At 47.3% G+C, this 12063-nt stretch overlaps 2 protein-coding genes across 2 annotated transcripts; both read left to right on the forward strand.

The window, feature by feature from the left end:
• Positions 1 to 896: 896 nt before the first annotated feature.
• Mettl17 (methyltransferase like 17) lies at positions 897 to 7272 on the forward strand. The gene is made up of 14 exons (XM_051176787.1): positions 897 to 1084; positions 1196 to 1349; positions 1431 to 1565; positions 2844 to 2925; positions 3166 to 3247; positions 3540 to 3613; positions 4211 to 4305; positions 4611 to 4681; positions 4972 to 5079; positions 5284 to 5352; positions 5901 to 5948; positions 6341 to 6433; positions 6766 to 6950; positions 7032 to 7272. Exons 1-14 carry the CDS (start codon positions 938 to 940, stop codon positions 7135 to 7137), a joined length of 1449 nt encoding a protein of 482 aa, XP_051032744.1. The 5' UTR covers positions 897 to 937; the 3' UTR covers positions 7138 to 7272.
• A 984-nt stretch (positions 7273 to 8256) lies between these two features.
• Positions 8257 to 11108, forward strand: Slc39a2 (solute carrier family 39 member 2). Its single transcript, XM_051176789.1, has 4 exons — positions 8257 to 9067; positions 9241 to 9371; positions 9593 to 9643; positions 10166 to 11108. Exons 1-4 carry the CDS (start codon positions 8953 to 8955, stop codon positions 10796 to 10798), a joined length of 930 nt encoding a protein of 309 aa, XP_051032746.1. The 5' UTR covers positions 8257 to 8952; the 3' UTR covers positions 10799 to 11108.
• Positions 11109 to 12063: the final 955 nt, after the last annotated feature.

The raw sequence follows: 12063 nt of genomic DNA on the forward strand, positions 1-12063 counted from the left end.
CGCATTTCCACAGCTGCCACCCACACTCTCCGGAGATTCATTTGATAAAGTCGAATCTCTACTACCCAAATACACACCAGACATCTCAGTATCCAGGTAATACAGTTAGTTGCCTATATGTGGTCCTGTAATTATTCTATCTAGACTGATGGTTATGCAGGATACGCTTCTACCGCCACGAGGTTAAACCACAACTGTATAAAAAGCGGCTGCCAGGAATTAAAGCACCCTGAGGCCTTTTTGTTGCCACACGTTAGCACTTTGGAACATTTAGCATAAAACTCCTCATTTACATTCCTCGGACTTTCAGTCGCCTAGCGTTTAACTCAGCTGTCACCTAATAAGTTCGCGATTTGTACGCATTTAACCACATGAAAAACTAGGTTAATAACAGGTTTGTAGGAATTCGGTGTCTATGTGGAAGTTCTTAACCGAAAACCTGGAGCATACTCAGAAAGACAACTAACAAATGGAAGAAAAAGTAAATAACTAGGCTTTATATTTATTAAACTGCTTAGTATAATAATTATTAGCTTTCATTACACGTAAATTTCATTGGTCACCTAAATCTGATTTTTGTTACGGGATTCTCCCGTTTTATACGGGGAAACTAGGGAAGGCCCCCAATTCTCTAGCGCCAAAGAAGACAAAAGAAGCCGTCACACGTTCTGCCTTCACCTGCCCACCCAACTCTCAGCCCCGCCCTGCCCCTGCCCAGGCCTCTGCCCCGTTGCTCCCCGCCCCCAAACCCTCCCCTGCCCCGCTGGTCTCCGCCCCCAGGCCCGCAGGTTTGAGACCACGCCCCTTCTAGTAACTAAGCCCCTCCCACGTACGGCTTCCGTCGCAAAAAGATGTACATAGAGATCGCTTATTGGCTACTAGCAAATACCCCCTCTTCTCATTAGTTGACACCGTCCGGGTCGAAGTTCCACGGAAGATGCTTTTAGCTACTTGGGCTGAAAGGTCACAGACACTTGCACTTCCGTTTCCGGTTTTTCCCGGCGCCATGGCTACCGCCAAGGAGGTGAAACGTCTGCTGACATGGTGCAGACCGTGCCGCAGCCTTCGAGGACCCCAGTGCCGAGTAAGTGCATCCTTCCTCTGCTGGCAAAGAGCTGGGTTTCCAGGGACGTCTCTCGGTGATGCCTCCCGCGGCATGCACCTGCAACCTTTCCGTTTCTTTCGCGGTCTGCAGGCATTCGCCGCCCTTGTGCCCGGTGTATCCCAGGTAGACAACAATTCCGATTTTCTGGGGAAGAAGCCCCACCGTAAGCATCCCGGAATCCTGCGTCTTCCACACGTGCGCCTACCGCAAGCACTGGCTAATGCAGCGCAGTTATTGCTTCTTGGTGAGAAACTGCGGGATGTGAAAACCAAGGAAACAAACGAGGCCAGCACATAGTGATGTGACTTTCTATCTGTGGCTACAGAGAGACCCTTCCGCAGTGTAGAGAAGCAAGTGCAGGCACTCACCAACTATCTCTGGAGCCGACATTTGCCCGTAGAGCCGGAGGAGTTGCAAAGACGGGCTGCGGATCTTGAGAAAAAGTTCCTGGAAAGCCAAGGTAGGATTTAAGACTGAAAGTAAACCACATTGAAATGGCAGTGAGAAGTTAGGAGCAAGGATTAACAAATCTCTCAGATAAATGCTGCGGTTTCTTATTTGATGTTGTAGTAACAGCAGTTGTTACCTGATGCTCTACTAGAAGGTAGATTGTGCCAGAGGTTGCCTTTGGAGATTGGATAAAGGTCAGAAATTCAAATATTTGGGGGTTTTGTTTTCTTGATTTTTTTTTTCCTACTTCTTCAAGTCTGGTAGATTATGACTGTATGTTGCCTGTGTGGGTGGCTGGCTAGTAAGTACTGAAATCCACTTCAAGAGTAGAAAATGATTAATTTTAGATTATTTTGAAATTTGTAACCTTCATATTGCAAATTTATTCCTTATTTTTGTATTCCCTGCATGTGCCACCATACCTGGTTCAGAGTAGTGTTCTATTGCTATGAAAAGACACCATAACAATGGGGACTCTTACAAAAGAAAGCATTTTAACTGGGACTAGCTTACAGTTTCAGACGTTTAGTTTATGGCCAGCAAGTCGAGGAGCATGACAACATGTGGACGTGGTGCTGGAGAAGTAACTCAGATTCCAGCATCTGGATCTATGGGCAACAGGAAGCCTACCTGCAGTGATACACTACCTCCAAAAAGGCTGCCTCTCCTAATCCTATCAAACAGTGCCATTCTCTGATGACCAAGCTTAAATCCATGAGGTGGGGGATGGCTGTTCTCAGTCAAGCCACTGCAGTGAGTGTAGAATTTCACTACGTGGTGCTGAGCTCAACACACTCATGAGACTTAGATTCCAAGCCCCTGTGTATTGGAATATTAAAGATGTCTCACTCCTAAGTGTAAGGGAAGAGAAAATGTCTGCATAAAAAATGCCTTTATTCTAGCTTTTAAATTTTTATCACATGGGCAGGAGAGATGGCACAGAGTAAAAGCACTAGCCACCCAACCTGATGACCTTCTACCAAATGGTTGAAGGTGAAAATTGACTCAGACCTATACACACGCAATAAAAAAAAATGTTAAAAGAAATTAATTTTTGTCAGACTTCTGTTTACTCTGAAGCAAAACTTGTATAGGTTAAGTTGACAAAGGTACTATTAAAGGCAGGATACTATTCAGTCCACTCTGGAACAGTGGTCATTTACTGTCTCATGAGGCTTCTGTGGGTTTGTCGTCTCTTGAACCTGGAGCATTTTCTCAGGTGGGCAGTGTACCACATTGGATCTGACCAGTTCTCCCTGGTCCTCACCTCCAGCCCTTCTCACCCTAGACTCAACTCAGACAGAGGAAAAACTTCGTGGGGCGGTACTGCATGCCCTGCGCAGGACTACCTACCATTGGCAGAAGCTCAGGTAAGGGCTTGACAGACAGTTATAGAGAAGAAACTTTAAATTTGAGGAGACCTGAGAGAATTAGCCACCTCTATGTTTGAGGATGCTCCCTGAACTGTTTTATATTGGAAAGGGAAACCCAGTAGAGTCCTCTCCAAAATTTTCATTTCCTAAACATTCAAGATCACTGTGGGACTGACTTTATTTCCTAGTGGGGATGATTGATTTTTATGATTTATATATTTGTTTGTTTGTTCGCAGTTATAATGAAGAACTGAGTCTGATATATATGGCGGCAAGATTGGATGGTGGTTTTGCAGCAGTTTTCAGGGTGTTCCATGAGGTGAGTCTCTCATGTTCCCACCTGATCTTTTTATCATTGGTTTTATTATCTGTAAATTAGTCTTTTGTGATAGGAGTTCTTGGAATGTTATGAACACATTAATTATCCTATTTCTCCTTTGCAAAAATTCTGTAACCTGAAAAAGGTTTAGCATCACTGAGATGTCTCCTGTCTCAAAGTATCTTTATTGAATCTTACAATGCATTCATGCCCCACCTCTGTCACGGTCCCTAACCTTCACTAAGGCTCTCAGTGCTAACTTAGCTCTCTGGGTGTCCTGTATTTTCTTCAGATCCAGGCTCGAGTTCCAGAGTTCCAGCCACAAACGTTGATGGACTTTGGATCTGGCACTGGCTCTGTTGCCTGGTAAGTAACTTTCTTAATTAACCATTAATCATGTCAGTTCTAATTCTAGAGAGTCAGATTTCCTATACCACTGCAGTATCAAGAAACTGGGATACCGGAGAACAAGAAAATTAGACCTAAAATGTTGTTGCCCTTGGATTAGGCAAGGCAGAAGAATGTATTTGTGTTAGGGTCAGATTCAAAGCAGCCCACATGAAAAAGGCTCAGTACTTGGGTTAAAAGAGAAAGCAGTTTAGTGTAGGAATAGATAATCAGTTTTTTGAGTCATCTGCCTTTTATTTCAGAAGTTGTAAATGCACTAAGAACATAAAATAACACTGTTAACTTATCTGTTTTAATGCCCTGATTCCCCAGGGGTGGGATTGAGAGCAGGTGGGTCTTGACAGAACAACCTTGGGTACTCAGAGGTTAAGAGCACTGGCTGCTCTTCCAGGGGTTCTGAGTTCGATTCCCAGCAACCATAAGTTAGCTCATAACCATCTATGGTAACATTTGGTACCCTCTTCTAGCATGTAGGTACACATAATAAATAAATAAGTAAATAAAAGGAATGATCATGTGTCATAAAAATTGGTGGTTTTCATCTTGCCATCTCAGGGCTGCTCACAGTACTTGGGGCCAGAGCCTCCGTGAATATGTGTGTGTGGACAGTTCAGCTGCCATGTTGGGTTTGGCTGAAAAGCTACTGAAAGGTGAGACCAAGCTCTAATCCAGGGATTTCCAAAAGTTGAAGGAGTTGGGAAAGCATTTTATTGGGACGTAGAGGAGAAAGTTATAAATTAAGGTAATCTGGGTTTTTTCCAGTATTACAGTGAAACAGTGTTGGAGGCTTTTGTGGGACTCTGGTTGGATGGGGTTAGTAGGCCACCTCTTTAATATTCCCTTACAGTCCTGCACCTCTCAGCTGGTGTTATCTGAGGCATGTCTCTTAGTTGAGTGTAAACGTCTAGCTATAAAGCGCATGTTCACTCTCAGCTGTCGCATCTTTCTTCCATAGGTGGTTCAGAATCAGGGGAGCCCTGTATCCCAGGTGTCTTTTTCAGACAGTATCTACCTGTATCACCCAAGGCAAGTAGCAAGTAAGCTGTTCTCAGATATAGTGTGGCAGATGGGCAGCTGTGGTTTCAGCCTTGAGACCCACCATTGTGTATTAGAAGCCAAAAGAAGCAATAGAAGACATTTAAAACCTAGGCATCGTGGCACACACCCTTAATCTCAGGACTCAGGAGCTGAGGCAGGAGGATTACCATTTGTTCAGGTCCAACCTAGGTTACATAATGAGATGTCTTGGGGTCAGGAGGATTTAGAGGCTAGGAATTTGTTGTCAGGTCTGTTGTGTCCCTTGTCTTGGTCCTCAGGTCCAGTTTGATGTGGTTGTGTCAGCCTTCGCCCTCAGTGAACTACCCAGCAAGGCTGATCGAGTTGAGGTAGTTCAGAACTTGTGGCGGAAGACAAGCCATTTTCTGGTGAGTCGAAATCCTTTCCCCCTCAAGTTTTAAAGCATCGTTGTGGTTCATTGTCTTGTCCTCTCCTTATCACGCAGCGTTCTTCTCTTTTATAGCTCTCTGCACTTCCTTGGGGTGTCCATCTCCTTCACACAATGCCCACCTCCCTGCCGGTGCCCTGACAGGGCATCAGAGCACCTGCTTACTTCCTCTGTTTGTAAACAGGTGTTGGTGGAGAACGGAACAAAAGCTGGGCACCGTCTTCTTATGGATGCCAGGAACCTGGTCCTCCAGGTGAGGCTCCTTGTCCTCAGTCCTCCATCTTTCTGTCATAAGTTACTGTTCCTGCCTTGGAGCTGGTGACTGTCACATGTTGTAATGGTGACTCATGAAACAGGAAAGTAGTTGGCAAATGAGAGTTTCTAGGTCAAACCCAGCACAGTACCTGTTGCCCTGGGAGCAATGCATATTCATGTCTGTGATGCCACTCACCTCAGACATGGGTGTTGCTCGCTCCTTTCAAAAGCTACTTTGCTGACACCTGATGGAAGGTGTTGCTGACCCAAGGACTTTGTCACAATGAAACCGTGTGAGACAATATAGAATCCTAAATTTAATTATGTGAGAAAGGGTTTTTTGAGTGGAGGTTGCTGGTGGGAGAATGCAGTACCAAGTGCCAAGTCCCTGCCTTTCTGCCGTTGTTTGGCACATGAGAGCTGTAGCCAGCTCCATGAACGTGGTTTGTCAGTGTTAGCATTATCCTGACTTCTCAGTTCCCCATGTGCAGAGTTTGGATTATGAAGATAGATCCCACAGGGTCAGCTGTATTTCCTTGATTGCAGGAAAAAGAGAAGTCCCCTGACCTTCAGCCTGGCTTTGTCTTTGCCCCAGTAAGTACCACTCCCTCTGTTCTGTCATGTAGTCAGAAGCGCAAGAGGGTGACACTCGGCCTCACTCCTTTCCAGTGACCGCCATGCTTTCCCAGCCCCATGCTGCTGTGCTTCTGTCGACTCTTAAACTTTTACCTTTAAAGTCTTTATTTCTAGGTACTCTTAAATTTATTTTACTTTTCACTGTATGTATGATGAATATGTGTGTGCATGTGTACATGCTTCAGCGTGCTTGGAGAGATCAGAGGACAGCTTTGAGGAGTCTGCTCTCTCTTTCTCTGTGGAATTTAGGGCATCTAATTCGGGCCATTAGGTTGTATAGCGAGCACCTTTACCAGAAGGGCCTTTTGCACAGCCCCAGCACCATTGATGGGCCTTCTGTGTATTTGCAGTGTCCCCACGAGCTTCCTTGTCCTCAGCTGACAGCCTCCAAGTCCTTGGCCTGTAGCTTCTCCCAGGCTTACCATCCTATCCCCTTCAGCTGGGTATGTATTCTCAAGAGTATTGCAACAAGGAGAAATAGCCTGGGAAAACAGGATGGATGGATGGATGGATGGATGGATGGATGGATGGATGGATGGATGGATGGGGTATGTGCGTGCGTGCGTGCGTGCGTGCGTGCGTGCGTGCGTGCGTGCGTGCGTGCGTGCGTGCGTGCGTGTGTGTGTGTGTGTGTGTGTGTGTATAGAGAGAGAGGTGGGAAGAACTGGAAAATTCCTGGAGCTCTATGTGATTTCTAGAATATGAGAAAGGATGCATGTAAGGGGAAGGGTGCTAAGAGATTTGTTTCCTCTAAACAGTCCCCATATTCTTTTAGAATAAGAAGCCGAAAGAGGAAACATTCTCTGTAGTAATCCTTGCCAGGGGGTCACCAAAGGAGACTAATCGCTGGCCCCGTATCACTCAGCCTGTCCTTAAACGACCTCGCCATGTGCATTGTCACCTCTGTTGTCCAGATGGGAACATGCAGCACGCTGTGGTTACAGCCCGTCGGCATGGCAGGTATAGGAAATGTGACTGGTTGGGAAAATGTAACAAGAACCTGCAGCCCATGTTAATGGCTCTTTCCCATGCATGCCCTAGGGATTTGTATCGCTGTGCCCGAGTCAGCTCCTGGGGAGACCTTTTACCTGTGATTGACCCATCTGCGGTTCCTCTGTCCCCTGTTGAAGAACCCACCGAGAGTTGACAAGGATGTGTAACCAGTATTTCCTGCCATCACACCTGCCAAGGCCAAAGCTACCTGGTGTCCAGGAAGAGAGTGCTGGTACCCCTGTGCATGTAGTTGTTTGAAATTTTAATAATAAATATTTTAAGAACAGAAGTGAATTTTATGACTCTTTAAAGATACAGGAGTCAGTTGTCCTGGTCTACCTATAATGAAGAGACTGCTGAGAGCTCAGCTTCTGCCAGAGACACTTCCTTGAAAGATGGCTCAGGTGGTGGGGTAAGACACCTCAGGCCCTGTGAGAACTGGCTCAGCAGGTCTCAACCCGTGGTTATGTGGGCCTCATAAGTGGGAACTAGTAGTTAGCTGACTTCTTTACAAGGTAGCCCTCCCTGGAGTTTGCCTCCTTTTCCTCAAGGTCAGTCCCTTGAGAACTAAGCCTTCTATCTCCACCCTCATCTAGATCTGGTCAGAATGCTTCTGTTCCTTTAGATTGCTTCCATCTTCCTGTTTCCTTTCCAGAACAACCCCAGTCCTCAGCAGAAATGCTAACAAACCCCAAAACAGTCAGGAGGGTGGGTGAGGAAGGCAGGGCCACTCTCTCTGCCATAATTATGAGCTATAAAAGGAAGGGGGCAAGCTGGTGATTTCACAGGTTTTGATAAGAACCAGAGTTCTTAGATTTCTTGGCACTGATGGACATCTGGTGGACCATTGAGCAATGTGAGGTTCTGCACATCAAGTTTGTAAATTGTCCTGTATGACAAAAATGACAAGGTTAACAGTTGCTAATTATAGGAACAGCAAAAGGGGCATGCACAGCTTATCTTGACCAAAGGGAAGAAGCTGCTCTGCCTGGGCTTTTTTGTTTGTTTGAACTTTGTGGGTTTCTTTAAACTTTAGGGAAAGAGAAGTGTAAGAGAAAAAACAAGTGACAGTTTCACTGGTGGGGCTTCATTGCAGAAATGGCACAGTCAGAAGTGACAGGTGGGGCATAGTGGCCCATGCTTTTAATCACAGAACTGGAGAAACAGGCAGGTGAATCTCTGTGGGTTTATCAATGTCTTCCTGGTCTATATAGTTCCAGGCTAGTCAGGGCTATACAATGAGACCCTGTCTCAAAAAGAAAAAACAGAAAAGTGACAGTATCTATGTTGTAATACTAGCAATCTCCACTCCCGCCTGGAAATTTCCATGCCTGGAGCTATTTTCCTGGAATTAGAGGAAAGGGGAATCCCTTCACTTGCTAATTCCCACAGAAGAATAGCAGCCCTTTGCTCAGCCCCACCCCCTCTACCCTCAAGTGGCCCCAAATCCTCTCTGAAAGGGCTCAGTTCAAGTATCAGCATAGCTACCTGCAAGACTTGGGATAGGGTAGAGTGTGGAAGGGTTAGATTAAATGTCCTGACTGTGGTAGGACCAAATTACCCCACATATGAATTATCTAGGACGTAACTACCATAGATTGTCCCATTTGAGGTTAGATCAACCCCAGACATGAACTAAGATTCCTCAGAGCTCTTGGATTAGTCACAGCATTGAAGAGAAAACTTCACTGAGCTATACCCTGGCAGGGAGTCTGGAGTTTCTGGTTTGGAAGCTCAGGAAGGCGTGTGGCAGGGGAGGGGCCTCCAGATAGTGGGAGGGCTGGTGGCTGGGGTTGAGCCCTAGTCAGCTATGCGGCAGGCAGGGCTTTGTAAGCCCCGACCTTCCAGAACGAAGAGGACATCAGCAGTCTCCTGGAATTCACCCAAAGAAACACTCCACTTTGGACACCTCAACTGCGACAGGCTGCATTTGTCATTCTGAGGCTGCCGCTCATCCTACACCCCAAAGATGGAGGTACTGCTAGGAGTGAAAATTGGCTGCCTGCTTGCCCTTCTGGTTCTCACACTGGGCTGTGGCCTTGCTCCCATCTACTTCAAATGGTTCCAGATAGATGCAGCTACAGGTACAGCACGACTCCGTCCTTTATACCTTTATACCAAGGCTTATCTCAGACCTTTCCTGACATCTGGCTTGGGTTCACATGTGCCCCAAAGACATTGGGTGCCTTCTGTTGCTCTTCATTCATTCCCATTTATCTCATTGCTGAATGGAGAATAACTTTTGCTTTCTTCTTAGGCCATCACTACAGAGTTCTCAGCCTCCTGGGCTGCGTCTCTGCCGGTGTCTTTCTGGGAGCAGGGTTGATGCATATGACTGCTGAAGCTCTGGGGGAAATTGAATCAGAAATTCAGAAATTCATGGTGCAGGTGGGTAGCAGAGAAATCGAGTGACAGGGCTTTGGGGTCCGAATGATAACCAGAAGCTGGGGAAGATAGTGGGACAGCCGCTGAACACAGGGTGTGTGGGACAGCTGCTGTGGAAGGTGGTCAGGTTGGGCGTCCACGGAAAATTTGATTGCTGAAAGGCCAAGACAGGAGCTAGGTAGGGCTGCCCCAGACTTGGTTAATCTCTGTTTCTGTCTCCCTAGAATAGTACAGGAAGTAAGGGAAACTCTTCTCAGGATGCTGCTTCCAGCTACGTAAGTATCTGCTATTAGCGCCTGCCTGTCTGCAGAGTGAAGACAAGCAGGGTCTCCATGCCCTCTGATATGTGAGGAGTACCAGGGAATCTCTCCTCGGAAGGTGCCAGCCTAACCCTTTGTTTGTGGGTCCTCAGAAAATTTCTTGCCTTATTCTGTCCTTCCTACCTTGGAGCCTATTTATTTATGTATTTATTCCTTTGGTTTTTCGAGACAGGAGACAGGGTCTCTCTGTGGCTTCGGAGCCTGTCCTGGAACTAGCTCTTGTAGACCAGGTTGGTCTTGAACTCACAGAGATCCACCTGCGTCTGCCTCCCAAGTGCTGGGATTAAAGGCATGTGCCACTGCCGCCCAGCGAGCCTTTTTATTTCTAACCCAAGTGGCATTTTGACCCTCAGCCCCTCTCGTTTCTCACTTCTGCATGCCTACGCAGCCTCATCCCCTCTTTTGTCTCCTGGTCCCGTGCCCATCCAGTGTGCTGTCTCCTTCCCTTCCTGACTTCTGGCCCTTTTCTGTTCCTAGGTGGAGTATCCCTATGGAGAGCTCATCATCTCCCTGGGCTTTTTCTTTGTCTTCCTTCTGGAGTCGCTGGCATTGCAGTACTGTCATGGGGATGCTGGAGAGTCAACAGTGCAGGAAGAGGAATGGGGAGGGACTCATGCCTTCGAATTCCACAAGCACCCCCCTGTGCCCTCACGCCCACAGGGTCCCCTACGCACCCTCATCCTTCTGCTGTCACTGTCCTTTCACTCCGTGTTCGAAGGTCTAGCTGTGGGACTGCAGTCAACAGTGGCAGCCACTGTACAGCTCTGTGTTGCTGTTCTGGCTCACAAGGGGCTTATGGTGTTCAGTGTAGGCCTGCGGCTGCTGAAGATTAGCACTGGGTCACGGTGGGCCACACTCTGCATACTGTTATTAGCACTCATGTCTCCTGTGGGCCTAGCCCTAGGGCTGACTGTGGCTGGAGGTGCCTCAGGACCAGGGCAGGGATTAGCCCAGGCTATATTAGAGGGAATATCAGCTGGCACATTCCTGTATGTCACCTTTCTAGAAATTTTGCCACGGGAGCTGGCCTGTCCTGAGGCCCCTCTGGCCAAGTATGGCTGTGTGGCTGCTGGTTTTGCCTTCATGGCTCTTATTGCCTTGTGGGCCTGAGCGATTCCTCACTGCACTGATGGACCTGTCTAGGATGGCTGCTCCTGAGGACACCCCCTAAATGACTTTGGCCCTCAGACATTTTTTTTTTTTTTCAGTGAGACTAAGCATTTACTGGGCACAGACTATCCCAGATTTTCTTGTTCAAGACTTAGAAAGGATGTTTTAAGTGTCTGTTTAACTAGAAAATTGGTATCAAGACCATCACTCCAGAATTGCTAGTATGTGTAATAGAATACCCATTTGACCCTTTCCCTTCAACCACATTGTAATTTATGTCTCTGATGAGGAAAAGGGGGTGTGGCTGGAATTGGGATCGTAGTCATTTTAGAGGTTCGGGCCATTCCGCCAGACATAGACAACCCTTTGTTGCCTGACCCTCAGGAGCTGAGAAATAGAGCACCATTTGGAAGGAGAAGGACATTTAATAACAGAAACCAGGGCTAGATCTTTTTCCTTCACTAACTACCTCACCCCACTCTCAGAACCTGCCATTTCACACTAAGTCTGGTGCAGCCTCGGGGACACCATTGCTACCCTTTGGGCTTCTCTTTCTGGCTACCACAGGCTGAAGGATTAAAACCCAGTGTTTGTAGAGGGGAGCCAGCGCCAGATAAATACCTCCGGTGAGTACTCTGAGGTGTAACCACCTAATGACTTCCCTTCCGCCTGCCGGACCAACCGCTACTAAGGACAGCTCTGGTGGAATTGAGGAGGGACAGGGTAACTGCTCCCCTGCCCTTGCCTAGTTGGAGCATCTCACACTTGGTGAAAAAATAGAGGAAAGATGCGCCCTGGAGCTCACTCGCCCTCACCAGTGTGCCCCTTCTTGTGATTTTCAGTGTGATAACCCAAACAGCTTTAACATGAACAAACTCCTGAATGGTTCTTGCCTCAGTCTTTGTCTCCTTCCCGCCATATTCCCTTCCTGGAAAAGTAAGAAATCTAAGTCAGGTCTCACAACAGGGAATGGTGAGAAAGCCGCAGTGGGCAGAAACAGGAGTGGGGGAGGAGAAATGCCCTCCCCTGGAGCACTGTCGTGTTGCGCTTCTCAGCATTAGATGCAGGAAGTAAGGTGCGCCGGAGAACCTGGGGTTACCGATAGCACTGGCTCCGGCGGGGACACCTGCAGTGTGACAGGTGCTGTGCTGCTGTTTGTACACACACACCTCACTTGCACAACTGTGGCAGTGACGTTATCCCTGTAATAACCTAAGAAAACTGGCATTCAGAAGTTAGTTTGATCAGTTATCCAACAGGGCCTC

Source organism: Phodopus roborovskii, unplaced genomic scaffold (genome assembly GCF_943737965.1).
Source record: "Phodopus roborovskii unplaced genomic scaffold, PHOROB, whole genome shotgun sequence".
In the NCBI taxonomy this organism is placed as follows: domain Eukaryota; kingdom Metazoa; phylum Chordata; class Mammalia; order Rodentia; family Cricetidae; genus Phodopus; species Phodopus roborovskii.